General features: G+C 47.2%; 4 protein-coding genes across 4 annotated transcripts in view; 2 read left to right on the plus strand and 2 right to left on the minus strand.

Annotated features, from left to right (window-relative positions):
- On the plus strand, nt 1–2055 carry LOC135797676 (Golgi phosphoprotein 3 homolog sauron-like). Its single transcript, XM_065310156.1, has 3 exons — nt 1–458; nt 534–956; nt 1025–2055. Exons 1-3 carry the CDS (start codon nt 261–263, stop codon nt 1271–1273), a joined length of 870 nt encoding a protein of 289 aa, XP_065166228.1. The 5' UTR covers nt 1–260; the 3' UTR covers nt 1274–2055.
- On the minus strand, nt 1882–3473 carry LOC135797677 (uncharacterized). Its single transcript, XM_065310157.1, has 6 exons — nt 3384–3473; nt 3129–3317; nt 3017–3068; nt 2601–2749; nt 2281–2476; nt 1882–2175 (listed from the first exon to the last, which is right to left on the minus strand). The coding sequence occupies exons 1-6, from the start codon at nt 3458–3460 to the stop codon at nt 2092–2094; spliced, it is 747 nt and encodes a 248-aa protein (XP_065166229.1). The 5' UTR covers nt 3461–3473; the 3' UTR covers nt 1882–2091.
- The window catches only part of LOC135797674 (plexin A3-like), a 26593-nt gene continuing 11127 nt past the window's right edge, over nt 2413–17878 (plus strand). Inside the window, exons 1-3 of the mRNA XM_065310154.1 lie at nt 2413–2504; nt 10459–10600; nt 11610–12749. Of these exons, the coding sequence (XP_065166226.1) occupies nt 11643–12749 (1107 nt within the window). The 5' untranslated portion in view covers nt 2413–2504; nt 10459–10600; nt 11610–11642. The remainder of the gene's footprint in view (nt 2505–10458; nt 10601–11609; nt 12750–17878) is intronic.
- LOC135797675 (band 4.1-like protein 4) lies at nt 3496–8645 on the minus strand. Its single transcript, XM_065310155.1, is given in 12 exon segments — nt 3496–3665; nt 3668–4470; nt 4551–4748; nt 4868–5022; nt 5079–5231; nt 5296–5383; nt 5549–5669; nt 5728–5825; nt 6582–6712; nt 6813–6917; nt 7271–7365; nt 8199–8645. Coding segments are annotated over 11 exon segments (2004 nt in total). The 5' UTR covers nt 7355–7365; nt 8199–8645; the 3' UTR covers nt 3496–3597.

A 17878-nucleotide genomic window follows, 5' to 3' on the forward strand; every position in this document is an offset into this window, starting at 1 on the left:
CGCGCATCTGTTGACGTTCACACATTTTATTTGTGGATTGTGGTGATTGTGGACAACAACTCAACAACCCGATCGCCATATTTATCGCCTCCGCGAACTCGTTTTCCACTGCTATCTGCGCTCGGGGTGCACTGTGTCTCGCCGATAATAAACACCCGCGTCATGCCAATGGCCATCGGCGTGTTTTGACGACGTGGACGGCGAGAGATCTTGCGTTTAAACCGATCCCTTGACTGGGTGCGTGCTGCAAAGCAACGAACATGAATCGTAGCGGTGACGGGCTGGTGCAGCGGCGCAACATTCTCCGCGAAGGCCGTGATGACGGCACCCCTCGCGACCTCAATTCACCCGAAGAGAAAAAGGCCGACCGAGGCGAAGGCGCCGACGATGGCGACTCCAAAGAGACGCGGCTCACACTAATGGAAGAAGTGCTTTTACTGGGTCTCAAAGATAAGGAAGTGAGTTCATTCACAGCCATAATCTGCGTATTCTAATTACCTCATTCTTGACAAATATTTGTTCTGTTATACCAGGGCTACACATCGTTTTGGAATGATTGCATTTCAAGTGGACTCAGAGGTTGTATCCTGATTGAATTGGGCTTGAAAGGTAAAGTTGAGCTGGAAAAAGCGGGTATGCGACGTAAATGCCTACAGAGTCGAAAACTCGTTTTGAAAAACGATTCTGCCACCGGAGATGTCCTGCTGGATGAGACTTTAAAACATTTAAAGGAAACACAACCGCCAGAAGGGGTACAGTGTTGGATTGAGTATTTGAGTGGCGAAACGTGGAACCCGCTTAAGCTGCGTTATCAACTGAAAAACGTCCGGGAGCGTCTAGCGAAGAATCTAGTTGAGAAGGGCGTGCTTACAACGGAGAAACAAAACTTTCTCCTGTTTGACATGACGACACATCCGCTGACAGATAATATTGCCAAGAGTAGACTAGTTAAAAAGGTACTAAACCTATTTATAAACCTCGAAGTTGTAATATTTTAATATTTTATGATTTATTTTCTCTATAGATACAAGACGCTGTTCTAAGTCGATGGGTGAACGATCCACAACGAATGGACCAACGCACGCTAGCGCTCATCTTCCTCGCGCACGCCAGCGATGTCCTGGAGAATGCATTCGCGCCGCTCAACGACGACGACTACGAGCTGGCGATGAAGCGCGTCCGTGAGCTGCTGGACCTCGACTTTGAGCAGGAGGCTACCAAGCCCAACACCAACGAGGTGCTGTGGGCCGTTTTCGGCACATTCACCAAGTAAATACGCTGCGCACGCTCGCCAAGGTGGACGATTTCAGTATTTACGACGCGACGTGCAGTCGCGCACAGTGCAAACAATTCACGACCATTCAAAAAAAAACAGGAAAAACACGAAAACATTTATATGATAAACGTTGAGCGAGCGCAAACGGAAACATCACTCGTGTGAAATATTTACCCGATGATAGAGGATAGCAGAAGACGCAAAGAATCTTAGCGAATAAGGATAAATAAATAAATAAATATTGAAGACATGTATGTGATACATGCAAGTATAATGTAACGCACTCTCGCCGAGCGCGGTATTAACGGATAAACGCCAGTGTCGTAAGATAAATAATCTTAACTATTGTTAATGCATATAAATTTGTACATAACTTGTTTTTATACACGAATTATCGAGATTAATCGGGAACGGTGGCGATGCGCAAAGCTTCAAATTTCTTCTCGGCATTCGAGATGTTTTTTTTTTTCTATTACGATTGCGTTCCGTAGTGCTATACTTGTAAAAATTGTTATTCATCGTTTAGTTAGGCCACGTTTCAAAGTATTTACGTTTAGAGAGTGGAACAATGAAGTGATAATATGCGTGAAATTAATTTTAATCAATTACTGGGTAAAAATATATTGCATCGTTCGCATTACACACAAAAATGGAAAACAATGTACATTCACTTGGAATTTCACCGTCTCGGTCAAAAAGGTATGTTCTAAGGAATACAACGCGCATACATTTTTGGTCTTGTACATAACTTACTAAAAATAAATATGAATATCATCAAATGTCATGGAATGCGGCTGCGAGGCGGAAGACCACTACTAGTAAAATACTGATATGTCAGTTAATTTAACCTCAAATCGACGCTTTTCGAAAGTTATCGAGATACACAACACCAACGCAACCTAAGTACATATTGTAAATTAGTTTATAATCAGTTTATATTCTTATTTCTTTAAAATTGCACTAGATGTGTCAAAGAGTGTCAAAAGTTGGCAACGCATGCGCACCGTATCAAAGTTGAAGGTTGAGTTCACAGCTCGGTGCTCATTTCCGCTGCGCAAGTGGCGTGCTTCACCGGCGATACTCCCGATGGGCTGGCCTGTAATCCCGGCGTTCTCTTGTTCGCGACCGGCGATCCTGTTCCGAGTGCAGCGATGGTGGACGCGGGGCTGCAGCGGAGGCATCTCCACTTGCCTGTGACACCTAGAATTCACCAACACACCACCGCAGAGTAAGAATTTTAACATATTTTTACATCGCCATTTTGTTTGTGTTTTGAATTGTGTTTTAAGCGAAAGCGCCGTATGATACAAAAGCGTATACTTACTGATAGCTGCGTATTAGAGGAGTTAGTACGTATTCCAAGCTGACCGAGCGAGAGTCGTTACAGAGCGAAGACAGTGGGGTTTTAGCGATATGAGCGGTGGCGGTAGTGGCGGCGGCAGCAGCGTGCCGATTACGCCCACTTTGCCATCTCTGCAGGCGCGTGAAAAATAAAGCAAATAGGAAATATAGCGCACGCTCGCCTCGCAAACCAGCGTTTGTTTTCGATGCGAGTAATAAAATGCAAGATGAAAGAAAGAAGCATATTTACAACCATGAGAAATGTTATGAGAATATTCCCACCGGTGTTAATGCATTAATTAATAAGCCGTTTGGTTTTTTTATTCTTTGCGCTTTCTTTCCACCTTTTAAGCCGCCATTTTAAAGAAATGTCCGCAAAAAGTTGCGCTATCGACTTACGTGACCCATAGTGGACTTCCTAGCTTCATGTAAATGTTTCGGATTGCCATTTCTAAAACACACGCCGCACATCGGTTAAAATAATTAATTAACGTGTTTCGCATAAATTTACCTATCATCCTGTTCGCCTCCCAGTCCTGAATCGGAATGCTCATGATGGATGACGCGCGGCAGTCCGTTATCGTTATGATTGCCTAAATTAATTAAATTATTGCCATTGCTGAAAGGATTCGACGGTGCGTACAGGCCGGATTTAGGCATTTGGCTCATTGCTCCCGCCTCGATGCTCAGTTGATCAATGCTGTGAAATTAATTAGTATGAGTGTAATTTAATTAAATTCATTTGTTCAGCGTGCGCGCCGCTCACCGAGGTAACATGCTCATTGCGATTGGATCGTTTTCCGGTTTGTAGCTTGTCTTGATGCCAGCGCGGCGGTTTTCCATCCCATGTGGTGTGTATGGGGTGGGGACTCTCGTTTCGTTCGGTTTGCTTTAAATCACGAATTTGCGGAAATTCGCTACAAAAACAAGCATAAATAAAATTGCCGAAAACCGGAAGCGTAATTTAGGAAAGTAGTTTCTTACGTTTTATGCTGTGATGCTTTAATTTTCATTGCCTTGGCATGATTAGTCTGCACCACCGTGTAGGAATCTCCCTCAGCTGGGAATCACTCATTCCGGTAGTGTCGATGAGTTTAAACTCCAAATGTTTGCGCAGTTCATCCGACAGCCATTTATTTCCGTCGGTGGGTTTCGCCGCGCGTGTTTTACGCCCTCTAGCACTGCCAATTGTACCATCATTACTCGCTGGAGGTAGGCTAGGATTATTATTCACTTGGTCCAATTCATTTTCCGGGTTTCCGGGAAAACCACTATTAATTGGAACACCCGCACCTACAGCTTGATAATTCCGGCGATTTCGTACAACATTCGCGCGTTGTACATTCGTCTGCTGGCCTTCAGTTTGTTGTTTCCGTTGTTGTGCCTGTTGCACCGCCTTCCATTGAGATTCGGAGTCAACCAGCTCGTAATGGCTGTCACTGCGTTCCGGTTTACGACTACGACTCTGCGACTTCCTTCTGTGTGACGAATGCGACTGATTTTCATGTTCCGAACCTGAATCTCTACGATTTCTCGATCGATGTCTACGATGTTTCCGATGTGAGCGTCCCGAACTCTTCGATAATTCACTTTCATTATCCGAAGTGATCCGACTCAGATGTTTTTTACGTTTGCACGAACGTGACTCATTTGAACTCTGACTATCAACCGACGAGGAGCGATACCTGGGTCCGGCCGACCGCACCGATCGTGGACTGGGCGGAAGCGAAGTGTTGTACAACCCTCTGGAATGCGGTTGCGTCCACGGTGCGCTTCGTGTACTACGTGGCGAATCCGGCGCCTTGGTTGCGAACATAGGCGTGTAGCAGGATTTCGGCTGCGGGGCTTGCTCCCTACAGCACGTATCACTGATTAAAATTCAAGTCACAGCACGGCGAAGACAATGTTTACATTTGAACATGTTTCAACTTACAAATGAGCCGGTTGCGGAACAGACACGTATTTGACTTCGCCCGGCTGATGGTGCTCGATGGGTTTGTCCGCTGGTGTTGGATCAGTGGCGGCGTCGCCGGCGCGTCGCTGGTAGCGTCGCGACGAGACGCGAAGGAACGAAGGCGGAGTGCGCACCTTTATCTGGGCATCACGCACCGCCTGCTTTTCTGTCCGCCCGCTACGAGGAAAGGAAAAACAACCCGTAATCAACAACACCCTCGCAACACCTAATTTATGCGCCTGCATTCTTTACAAAACATACAGTGTGTTTTTTTTTTCATTATTTTCTTCACTCACCTGTATCGAAAACGTGAGCTTAAAGCAAAAATATCTGGAGATGTTGGCGACACCTGCACTAACCGGAAAAACGCATGGTGTTCAATACAACACTTCCAGAGGTGTTTACACGCCGACTTTGACGGTGTCTCAAACCCATACGTACTTTCATCATTCTAAACAAAGTCTTATTTAGATCCAACGACAATTGCTGTAGGAAATTGTTGCTTACGTTTTTATCCGTGACGCGCAGCATAAAATAGCGTCCCTTGAAGTAGATCTTGGAAATGCGCGGCCAGTAATAGTTCCCCACGGTGTTCTTGTTCCTCAGCACGATGATACCACTCGGTGTCAGGCCCAGGAAGTACTCCACATTGTCCTCGCCCTGCAAACACACGCGTTTTTATTATTACAACGCGCGCGCGCGGCGAGTTTTATGATTTTATTACCAGAACTGGATGCAGGTCGACGCCGTACATGTCGAGCCATTTGACTTTATCGAGATAGCTTAGTTCCGCTACCGAAGGTAATTGCCCTCTGAAAATTACACTGTGGATGCATTCACGTTTCGCCTGGCCATATATTTCTTACAATCACGTTGTAGAAGATTGTACAACATTTCGAAAACGCGCGTAACGCAAGCGGAAATTTTAATTATGAGTCGATAATAATGAGCGGCGGGTCGTGAACAGTTATACTTACACAAGCGTCTTGTGCAGATCGGAGATTTTGTTCTCTAACTCGATGGATTGGTTCGTCAGCAGGCGGAATTCGGACACGTAGCCGGGCATATGGCGTCGCGAATCATAATCACCCAATTCGGCTAAGAAATTTTGTATTTATTTGTACAGTTTCTTAAGAGGAATGTTAATTTTACTTACATTGAACAACTGATGCGCCTAACTCAGCTGCCAACTCGAAGGACACCGGTAGGCGGCCCTGAAGAATGTCCTGCTTCACTTGCAGGAAGAATTGGTACCTAGCAAATAGTTAATACTTGAAAAGTGTTCCAACCGCCTCCGACTGACAGCACGATAATTAAAGCGTGCACGCTGAACGATGAAAGACAGGCGAAGAAAAATGAAGTTGCGTTTACGGTAATTACGTTTCGTGTGTGTGTGTGGACCTGTGTGAAGACACACGAAGGTCATCATAAGTTAAATATTCGTGTTTCATTTCGAATGCGAATGTTGGAAGCATGTTATGAGCGCTAATTTCATAGCATCCCGCCGCTGAAATTCATCAAAACGAAAACAAAAACTTTTGATTTCACTCGCCGTGTTGATATCTTATACAGTATATACGAAATAACGAGATAGAAGGCCAGCAACGACAATAAACATTGTCTTTATAGACGTATCGCATTACAGACACCATTTTCGGTGATGCTATGACATCATACGTATCACATTATTCAGTGAATGTGAATTTCACTTTTTTATAGTTTTAATATGTGATGTAAGAAGTTTTCGGACACATTGTATACCGGTGGAAATGGGCACGCACGTACGGGCGAGATTTACTCGGGTTGTTATTGCCGGCAGCAAGGTCCGAAGATACCGAAACCAAACTAGCAATTACTGTAATCGACTAGAACACAAAACGCTCGCGTCTGACCGTGGTGGTGTGGTAACGTTTAAAAAAACCAAACACACAAGACACAAAAAACGAAGTAATAAGCATCTAACAACAGCCATATTGTTCATTCTTGAATCATTTTATATTTTACACTTACCTGGTGATCTCTTCGAGGAGTTTGCATGGATCGGCCGCGTAGAACTTGACGCCGAAGTAGAACGTCACCGGCGTGTTGTCGGCGTCGCCTTTCAGCTGCTTCGAGAGCTTCTTCGACGGATCCAGCCAGTGCTATAGGAGCGTGCGCGTGAGCGGCATTATAATGTGTGTTAACCGTGTGAGCGCACGCTTTTAATTAGCGATTAGATTAAATTAATTGCGAATTAATTACCGTTTGTCCGTCCGGGTCCAGGTAGCGTAGGCCGAAGTAGGCTGTTTCGAGTAAGTTGAGGTGTTTCGTGACTACGTCCAATAATAACTGCCCGGCCGAATTATCCTTCAAAATTACATCGTTTTTCTCTTTGTTTATTTATATAATTTAAAGAATATAAACAATGACGTGTTGCATTTTAAGGTGTAACGCGATACACGTAGCAATTGGAAGCATTCCGGCAATTACGCGCCGTGGAGAGAAAAAAAAAACGTTTTTCTTTTTTTCGAAAAACGCCTCGGTTCATTTCTCACGCTGCTTGTACCTTTCGAGAGGTTGAACACCACCGCCGCCGGCAAACGGGTGAAAAAACACAAAACGCACAGGCGCATAATTGCCGCATAATGCCCGCGCGCCATCGTTACTTTCGTATTCTTAATAAATACGCATGCGAACGCATCAATATGCACACAACTCACCTGAATCTCGTGCACGAGCTCTTGCTCGTCCAGCAGGACGATCTTGCATGTGACAGCGCGTGGTTTCGTGCAGAAGCATTCCATTTTCTTTCTCCCTGCGCGCAGAAATTATTTTATTATTATCATCGCCTGCAGCGCAATAAAAGCGTAATTATTATTAGCGCGTTGTGTCACCAGGCAGGGCGTAACGCCATCACGCCGCTTCGATCAAGTCATTAGCGCCGTTTGGGCTTTCAGCATGTAAATTGATATCAAAAACGTGTATTCTAATATCCGCTATTTCCAATTTCCGGCGCAGACCTGTCCGACGAGCGCTTCGAGCGGTTCGACCACTCTCGCATGCCAATGCAAGCATAAAATCCAAAACACATCACATCCTCTCAATAATCCACTCGAATTCGATTCTAATCGAGTCACAACAAAGCAGGAAGTTTTAACATTCAATATAATTTATATAAGTATCACGAGATGAGCGCAAAAAACTCACTGTGGAAAAAACTGCGAGTTGATATAACTTAACGTGACGAACTTCCTGTTTGTTGTCTTGGGCGCGTATGCACAGTCATTATTGTCTCAGTTCTTCAGCCGAAGAGATATACAGAGTGTTTAAAATCATCAGAATAAAATAATCCACGTGCGGCGCAATTTTAATTGTCGGGTGGCTAAATGAAGCGAAGATGCGCTCGCCCAGAGTGAAGTTCAGCTTACGGTAATCGCGGTAATAGATGCTCTCGCAAGCTGGAGCATGAGCGGCGCGGTAGCATGCAATTACCTGTTCCTGGCGCTGAATTGCCATCCAAGCTAGTTGGATGCATAGAAAACGCGCTCGACTTTGTAAGTTGTAAATATTTTACCTCATTAAACACATTGCCATTTGAATAAAGCGCTGAGTGTTTTTTATTTATTTTTGAAGTAGTTTATTAGTTACCTTGATTTCTGTAGAGGAATAACGATGATTAATTGTCTAAATTGTTGATTTCTTTCAACTTTTGATTTAGTTGCGCTTAGTAATTAATTAATGGCTGAGAATCGCCGCCGGTGTTGGTGCGGCAGCGCCGATTTCGAACAATACACAGCGTTTGCACCATTGTTCGGACGTTCAACTTTAAAATCCTAGTTGAAAATCAGACCGCGTGTACGCGCCGCGCTCGGTGCACGAAACGCACACAAACACCGCACACCTCTTCGCCGGAGAATTAATCGCGCACGCATCCACCCGCACTGGTCAATAATCTAAACGGAATTACAATTACGCTTCTGTTGTAATATTAATCCAGGTGTAAAAATAGTTGGCGGGTGTGCGCTGGTGTGGATGTCTTCGCAGGTGAAAAACGCGCTGCTCGTGTCTGAAGAGCGGACCGCGCTCCCCGACGTCTTCGACGCGACTGGCGGGGACTGGCCCCAGCAACCGAACGCAACAGTCGCTGCTCGAACGTGCGCCTCTAGGTGCGACGAAGAAGCAGCATTTTACTCTAACCGGGGTCGCGCCGGCCGATAGCCGGAGGAGCGGACGCACTTCTTCGGTTCGTCTTCGTGTGCCCGCCAGCAGAAACAGGCAGAAGAACGGCGAAGGGTCAGCGTTCAGCTGCGCGGTTTCTGGAATCATCGCGCCGCGGTTTTGCATTCGGTGCATACAGCGCAATGGAGCGTAAATCACTCGAAAGATAAAGATTTATATCGCTGCGGCCGACATTTGCAATAATATCCAAATCGTAAACTCCGATGAATGCGGGACAATTAAAATTATCAATGCACGAGATACTATTAAATTTATGGAGGAAAGAATTTAAATTCCTATAAAGTTTTCCATATTTTATGCTTTATGCGTCGTCATTCAGATGGCAATACTAAACATTTCAAATTTCGACCGCTAGATGTCGCTACGTGTCCTAGAAATATATTTTATTACATTTTAAAATGCCCCCCGAGACGATAACGATTTTTATCCGCCGGAATGTTTACGTTTTACACCCGATAAAAAATAATACAATAATAGTGTTGTTTATTTAGTTTTTCCTCTATTGTTACGGATACATAGTTGTATTATTCTCCTTTTTGACGAAAAAGTCGCCTCCAAGGTGTGTGAATCTAGCGAGGAGGTTGCGCGCACACACGGAACTCGTACGGTGGCGGCGGGGACAAGGTAAACGTGCAATTGTAGCATAAATCGTAATAAAACGGCCCACGCCGCGGTGGGCTCGCAACATGAGACGGTTCGCCACGGCCAGTCGTGTAGCGTACCGGTCGCAAGCGCATTTATTTATCTATGATTCTTTGCTCGGCCGATCCGACACGATCTCTTCGAGCGCTTCGAGTCTTCGCCACTCTCGGATGGTATTTCACAGGCGTGCGCGGCGTGCGCTTTCCCGTATTCAAGCTACGACACCAGTTGAGGATTTTATCTCTTTCTGCTGCATAGACGAGTCTGGTGCTAACGCTGCGCAGTATGTTTAGTTGAGCTTGGGCTTCGGTAATGTTCGAGTCGCGCTCGGTTTTCGTATCTAGCAACTAGCCAGGCAGCAGTACCAGTAGGCAGCCGCTAGGCCAGCGCAGTTCTTGGGTTTGGTTCGCGTCGACGCGTTGCGCGCTGCTGCTGAGAGAGAGTGCTGTTTTGGGGCGAAGCACCAACCCACACCGCAGCGACCGACCGACTAAACAATAAACAATTATTTTTTATACATCGCGCACGCCGCGTTTAGTGCTGCAAACATTGGACACACTTTCATCGCGCCAGTGTTATCACATTCTTTGCGGGTTGCAGTTGTTTTGCGTGAGTGTGCAAACGGGGCAGGTCTCTGCGTGTTTGTGCTCTGTGTGCGTGCGGCGCGACGAGATGTCGATGCCGATGTCGAAGATGCGATGAATTAATAAACACCCAGGAATAACCTCTTCGCGCAACCTGCGAGATTCGTGTGTGTGTGTTCCGCAGGGTGTTAAAGGTGTGGATTGCGCTCCGACGTGTCCCCCTCGCGCGCGGGCGTAAGACAAAAACAATATCGCACCGCGCACGCCGACCAAGTGTGTTTACCAATTCGCCAAGAACAAAATTGGATTTAATTAGCCACGCGTGTGTTATTTTCCCCTCTTGTATATTTTAATTTTTGTGAATAGTGCTCAGTGTGTGCGTGTGGTGTGCGAGCAGCGAGCGGATGTTCGATTGTTAAAAATCGTGACGATTGTGATTGCAGCATCACACACACTCACACACCAAAACGCCAGAGAGCCGCGGCTTCAGGCCCAGCATCCGCATCTTTCGCCGCCGTGCTCTTGCACATTGTCGAGAAGGGGGGCAAAGGACACATGTCTGCCGGTGCCGCATTCTCAAACTAGGTGGGTAACAACAGGCAAGCATTCGGTGCGCACACCGCGTAAAAGCGAGCGTAACTGTACATTGATAATGACCATATTCCGAACGTTTTCGAACCAAAACTGAGCACATAACGCTTTCTATCGCGCGGATATTCTCTTTGTTTTGCCACTCGATTGTTATGCTTGGCCCCGATGGCTAATCGTAAAGTAATGACCGCGCGCGTACTGGCTTCAAATTTTTGTTGTGGGTGCGCGCGTGTAAACCCAGTGAGCAGCCAACATATGGACGCGGAGAGGAGCTGAGAGCTAAGGGTGAGACGACGACGCGCTCCGCCGACCCCAGATTCATCATTGCGTTATTCACTTCACTTCTCCTTTCGCTCGCAGCCCGCCGTAGCGCACAACAAACTTACACCAACACCACCACCACCCTAGGCGCACTCGACGCCCGGTCGGGCGCTAATGTCTCCCATGGCGCAAAAGATGCGCGCGTATTTGTATAAAGATGACACATAACTTAATTGCCTTATAGTGCTCACCAGACGTTGATATTAGATATTAGATTCGGGCGAGCGGCAAATCCGGCCTTTCACAAACGCGCCGGAGGATGTGTGAAGCACAGATAGACAGCGTGTTTGTGTGCGCGGGCCGGCTTACATCGAAACTTTGGAACGCGGGGCGGGTGTGTGTCTGCTGCTCTGTGTGTATACGTGTGGGGACGGGAAATCACTTGAATTATGAAATCCCTGGCGTTGTTGCGGTAGGATGAGAAGGGTGCTATGCGTTTGCGACGAAGCGTTGCGGAATATGGGTCTATAATTATGGAAATTTCGAATATCGAACGCAACACATGTTGACATAACTTGTCTCTTGTTGCTATTACATTCGCCGGGGCATTTCCTATGACGGGAAGCAAGTACCTGATAAGTACAGTTACGATAACACTATTTGAAGATTGTATTATTGATTTGTTGATAATGTGTGTTTTCTTATTGCCATGTACTGGAGAGCGTTTCTCGTTTGCTTTCAGTGTGGCACTAATGACGTGAGAGTCGTAGCAGAAATGCAGCGGTCATCGCTGTGCGTCGCGTTGGCGGCCTGCCTGCTGCTGGCCGTCGGCGAGGGCAGCAACGTGGTGCGCAACTTCTCCGACTCGGAGGTGGAGCGCTTCAATCATCTCGTCGTCGATATGAACACGGGGCGCGTGTATATCGGCGCCGTCAATCGCCTCTATCAACTCTCGCCGGATCTGGAGAATGTGCTCACGGCGACCACCGGCCCGGAGCTGGACGCCGACGAATGCTCGGTGCTGGAGTGCACCACATCTGTGAATAAGAAGCTCACCGACAACGTCAATAAAGCACTCGTCATCGATTACACCAATAGTAGACTGATTTCGTGCGGTAGTCTCTTCCAGGGCATGTGCACCGTGCGCAATTTGCACAATATCTCCGATGCGAATGTGAAGGCGATCCGCGAGGCGGTCGTGGCGAACAATGCGACCGCCTCGACGGTGGCGTTCATCGCGCCCGGACCTCCGAATCCGCCCGTATCGAAAGTGATGTATGTTGGAGTGACGTTCACCTTGGGGTCGCCGTATCGCTCGGAGGTGCCTGCCGTGAGCAGTCGCTCGCTGGAGAAGGACAAGATGTTTACCATCGCCCAGACGGCAGTCACTACCGGTACAAGGATGTTTGTTAATTCGCTGGCGCGCGAACGGTATCCCATCAACTATGTGTACGGGTTCTCCTCGGAGGGTTTTAGTTATTTCCTCACCACACAGATGAGGCATATGACCTCGAATCAGTACATCAGTAAGCTGGTGAGGGTATGTCACGACGATGAGAACTACTACTCGTACACGGAGATACCAATCGACTGTGTGAATGGCGGCCGGAAGTACAATCTGGTGCAGGCGGCGTACATGGGCAAAGCCGGATCGGAACTGGCGGCGGACCTAGGGATAACCGCTCAGGATGACGTCCTCTTCGCCGTGTTTAGCGAGAGCGACGCCACGCAGACGGGTAAACCATCCGAGCTGAGTGCGTTGTGCGTCTACTCGCTGAAAGCCATCCGGCGGAAGTTTATGGCAAACATCAAGAACTGCTTCAGCGGCAAGGGCGAACGCGGCCTGGACTTTATCTCGCCCAGCCACAAATGCGTGCCGACGGTGAGTGCCAAACGAAAGTTTTCATTTCCTTTTCGGTACTTTATGCGTGTCTAGCAAGGTGGAAGTTGTACACCCCAGGTGTGGGTGCATCTTGCACACCCTTCGCGCTTTGGAGAGAGAGTCAGTCGGTAGCGGTGGCGGCGGCAGCGGCGGTGAGCGAATCGTACAGTCTGCCCTGGCGCGCGGCGCTCGCTCGCCGGAGTATTGATCGATTTCAGCCGGGCCTTCGTCATGCAAGCCCTCGCCGGCTCGCTCCCCGTGCGCGCGCGGCCCACCACGGCCCACGTTTCGTCGTTTCGCCCCGGCTGTTTCTCTCCCTCGCCGCCTCGGTGTGCTGCTCGCCCGCCCGCCGCTCATTCATCTCGCGCACTAAATTCACGTGCATCCCGTGCTTCTTATTCGCATACGGGCGCGCGACGTGCACCTTCATCACCGCCGATGCACACCCCCTACTTATACGCTCCGCTCGCCGCCGCAATGGCTCCTGCTCTTCACTCGATACACACAATACACCTTCCGCGCGTTGTTGCGAATTCTTCCTCTGGCGGGCGGCGCGCGCCCGGCCGACGAATGCGGATATTAACAAAAGCTATCTGGCTATCTCTCGCATCTCTCTCGACTATAATTGAACCATTAATGCACGGCAGAATGGTCGGGAGCTGGTTGTGCGCCGCTGCTCTCTCCTCTCCACTCCAGTGAGCGCCCCGCGCCGCACACGGGGTGCAAGCACAACGCCGCTGCTCGCATTATTTCTTTCGTTTGTTTGATGACTTATATATAGACGCGCCCGGCTTCCGACAATCAGATTAAATCTAAATGCACTGCGCGCTTCGAGGGCGGGAGTAAACAATGTTTAAAAAAGGACTCGCGCGCAAGGATGGCAGATAAATAAACGCCGGAATTGGAGGAGCGAGCACCGCTTTTTTTTTGCAGCGCCAGGCGCGACCGACCGACGACCGGTGCTTTATTTCTTGCGCCCGGCCGATAGCATATGTTCCGTCCGGTTGATTCATTCCCCCGGTTCGCGTAAAACGCAAATCGACATCAATTCCAGGATGCGCGCGCGCGAACGCGCTCTGCTATCTGTGCCTACGGAACGACCCACGACCGGGCCGGAGCGACATTTATTTAATTTCATCTTTTGTCGCCCCCGTGTGCGCGTGAATGATGGTTATGGCATGTTGTAACGTCGTTTCGAAAACGTTTAGGAAATTTTCGTTTAATTGAAAAATGGTCCGCGCCGCGAGTCACGTGAAAAACGCACGAAGGAAAGAAACATGAGCATTAGCGTGTGCTTTCATGTTAATATACTCTGTGTATCAAAATAACATCTTCCCATAGAATATGAATTTATTTCGGTGGAAGGGAAAAAACGTTTGAATTATATTAGAATACCGCTGCTTCGATCGTATCGATGATGTCGTAAATATTGATTCATCAGCGCGATAAATTACGTGTCAGTTTTTACGCACACTCTGTGTACTGCGTTTTAGCCTGTATGTGCAGTAATTTGTTTTGTGAGTTTTTACGAGTAATGCATGATAAAACGTATGATTCGTTTTCGATTTATTTTTATGACGAACACAGAGCGCGCAATCGCCCGGTGTGCCCCGGCGCAAATAGCCGGGATTGTGTCGACTTGTGGAGGAATCGTAAACGTAATTATTAATCAATGACAACAACGGAATGGTCGATATTTTTATAGTGCTAGAGTACGCGCTGTTGATTCATTTTTTCCACAAATCGTACATATTTAAGCGGATTTCGTCATTAATACTTCAAAGCGAACGCTGTGTCATTGTGCAAACATTTAATTAACCTAAGTGGACCGAAAGTAGACCAGCCCGGGGAGGAAAAACTACATGAATGCTTTTTTCTTCTTTTTCTTTTTTGATTTTACGATTTATTTATATTTTTGCTTTAGGTATTTACTTTTGCCTAGTAAAATTTATTATTTGCTCAAAGGGGCCGTCATGTTACGTCGACTTTTAGTATTGTTTGTTTTCGTCAAGGTTGCTGCATAGGTAGGAATAACTTGGGACATTAAAATCGCAGAATATCAAGTGCGGCGGTGTCATTAGAACGAAAGCAAGAAACCTGCAGGGGGAATTAAGTTATATGCATACACGCATGCGTGATTTGATTGCGTGATGAGGGTGGAAATGAATGTCTGAAATCACACTTTGAAGTTGGTAATATGCACTGGATAAATATAGATTTTTGTCTGGGCGAAAAGTTGCGTGTGTACAACATTTCCATTTTGCGGTTTTACTACCTCAGAGGTCAGAATTTGATTTGATTTGCTTATATTTTATGCGTAAATAAACCCAAATATTTTCGTCGTGCTATTGTGAAAAGTCTTAATAGAGACGGCCGAATATGGCGCGCAAAACGCAAGCTTCAGCTTAGCCCATACAGCGATAGATAATGGTCTCGATAAAAAGAGTTGAAATGTTATACGCCGCGCGCGTACGAACGAAACCGTAGACTTTATTCGTGCTCGCAATGCGCACTTGGATGTGAAAGCAAAGCAAACCGCGGAGGAGAGTCTTTGGTTTGCGCGCTCTGCTCTTGGAAGTCGCCAACATGCCAACAACAATAATAGTGTGCCATGCCATGCCATGCCACCAACTCAGCGCAAACAAACCGAGTTGACTAGAAAGCGTACTCTACCGATATTCTTTCTCAATGTGCGCGCGTTGTGTTCGCCACGACGAAATATTTTGATAGAAAAACGGCGAAACTAGACTGGAGAATAGTTCGAAATATATCCAACGGTGGATTTTCGTCGCGCGACATCTCGGTGTGTTTGCCGTTTCTGGCGTAAAAACACACTCACACACAATCTATTGATTCGCGTTTTGCTTCATTCTGCTTCCGCCACTTTCATTACGCTACGCACGCACCGCACAATGAATCGCTTTCATCCGGGCGTCGTGTGAACCATCACTTCAGACCATCGGCAGCATTCCGCATTCGCGACGAGACAAAACAATTCGTTGCAAAGTAACCGGCTGTTGTAATTTTTTTCTCCTCTACTCTTGGTTTTTTCTCGCTATGCGCTCCTCGGCGAATTTAAATTAATACGCGAACGCCGCATGTCGGCGACGTGTACGAACACGCCGATTAAATGTTACTACATCGGCGCAGAATGCGCGAATGTGTGTAAAGAGCACGGGCAAGAGCAGCATTTCTTAATAACCTTGAGCATTGCCGACCTTTTCCGAAAACCCGCTCAACTCAACAATCATTGTAGGTAATATAACAAAATGTTGAAAAGTAATGTGGCATGTTGTGTCTGTTGTTTTCCGTGTTCCCACATGGCTCGCGCGGCGTGCGCTTAATTTTCCCGACGTTTTCGCGTTTGTTATCGAATTAGTGGCCGGCCACTTGACGGGCACGCAATGAACCGTTGAATTGTTGCTATCGCGGCGTCTGGGGCCCGCTTTGTGCGTTAATGTTAAAAATAGAAAATAATTGTGTTACAAAGACGATAACAATTATTACACAGGATATGGCGCGCCGCACGAAGAGACGCGCAGCTCGCGCTCGCTCGCTCGCGTCCATGAAAAGTAAGAAGCGCACAGCGAGATGCGAGCGAGCGAGTACATTGAAATATGTACATTAATACACACCGGGTTTTATATTACATTACATTACATTGTAGCCATTGCTGACTCCTCTGACTCTCTGTGGGCTGCACGAAGCATTTTTATTTCTATAATGTCTTTCTGCAAATTGCAGCTGAAACAAAGTGCGCAAAAGTTGTAATTGTAAGAGTTTACAATCAAGTCGTGTCAGGGCTAGAGTAAACTGAACTGAAGAGGATAATCTCCTCTCCTCTCATCCATGTGTGTGCTAAACGCGATAAAACTCTTCGAAACGAGAATTGACGGGAAATTTGTCGCAGTTTTACGCGTTGTCTCTGTGTTATCCGCTGCGAGCGTTAAGAGGATATCTCGAAACGGACGCAACCGACAATGACGACATCTCTACTAACTAGCGTTTTATTGAAGATAATGCATAATGCGCCTGCCGACTGCAGGCCGGCTGTGCATCCATCAAAAAGCAGATTATTAAATAAATCCATTGTTGTCCGGCGCATATAAAAACATCATCATCATTCATCGCCTGCGCGCGCGCCTGCATTAGAAATCGCGTTCGTTTGCTTGTTGTTGTGTTGTGTTGTATTGCTAAACTCGCGTTTCCTCCATTGGCATAACCATAACAGATGAAGAAAGAGTCGAAGCAGGAGAGGAGGGAGGTAATGCAGGCGGCAATAAACAAAATCCAATCGTAACGGAAACGCATGCAATAATTAGATTATTGCGAAATATCCCGCGTAGCAAATTGGCGTTCGCACGGGCCGGTCGTTTTCGTGCGCCACGCTCCGCTCGTCGCATCGCGCCCGCCCGCCCGGCGCACGGTTTTTGATTTTCGACGCGGAATGCGCGCAGATTGGCCGCGACGTGTCGTGCGATTCGTAACTCACGGCGCACGAGAGATGAGTAAGTTGTGACTGCGAGAGCCAGCGTGCGCGCGAGAGCAGCGTAAAAGAACAAAGGATGAGCATGAGCCACGGCGTGCACACGACTTGCGCTCAGGCCGAAAAGGTAACGCGAGACCGAAGAAACTCTTCTCTTCTTCAGCGGCCGTGCGCGTCGGGAGAGAGACACGAACGACTCGCGCACGACTCTTGGTCTTTCACTGTGGATGGAAGAAAACGTACAAACGGTCAAAGCGTTGTTGTGTAAAGCCTTTCATATTCTTCAGAAACTCTTACTTTACTTAATTTACTGCAATAATTACCGGTTATTATAAAAATTGTTAAAACTGTTGTCATGGTAACGCGCAATGTTACCAAAAATTTGTCTTCCATGTCAGGGTTAAGTCAAGTTAATCTAAAACTTAGCTCAAGTTAACACCGCTATGCTTCGTACTCTCTTTATTTTACTTAACTTCTAGTTATGCGAGTTGCTGTGCCCCAGATGTGCAATCGCGGTCTTCGTTTCTTCACTTCACGCAGTCAACTTCACCTAATTGCCGTGTTTGCTTACCTTAGCAGCGCGCGCGCGCGCGCACAATGCGCGCAAACTAAAACAAAACGCCGGCGCATTCTGTTGCGAATT

Source organism: Atheta coriaria, unplaced genomic scaffold (assembly GCF_025399875.1).
Source record: "Atheta coriaria isolate IRGN ID8LTWV9N9 unplaced genomic scaffold, Caltech_Dcor_3.1 hic_scaffold_8_pilon, whole genome shotgun sequence".
Lineage (NCBI taxonomy): Eukaryota > Metazoa > Arthropoda > Insecta > Coleoptera > Staphylinidae > Dalotia > Dalotia coriaria.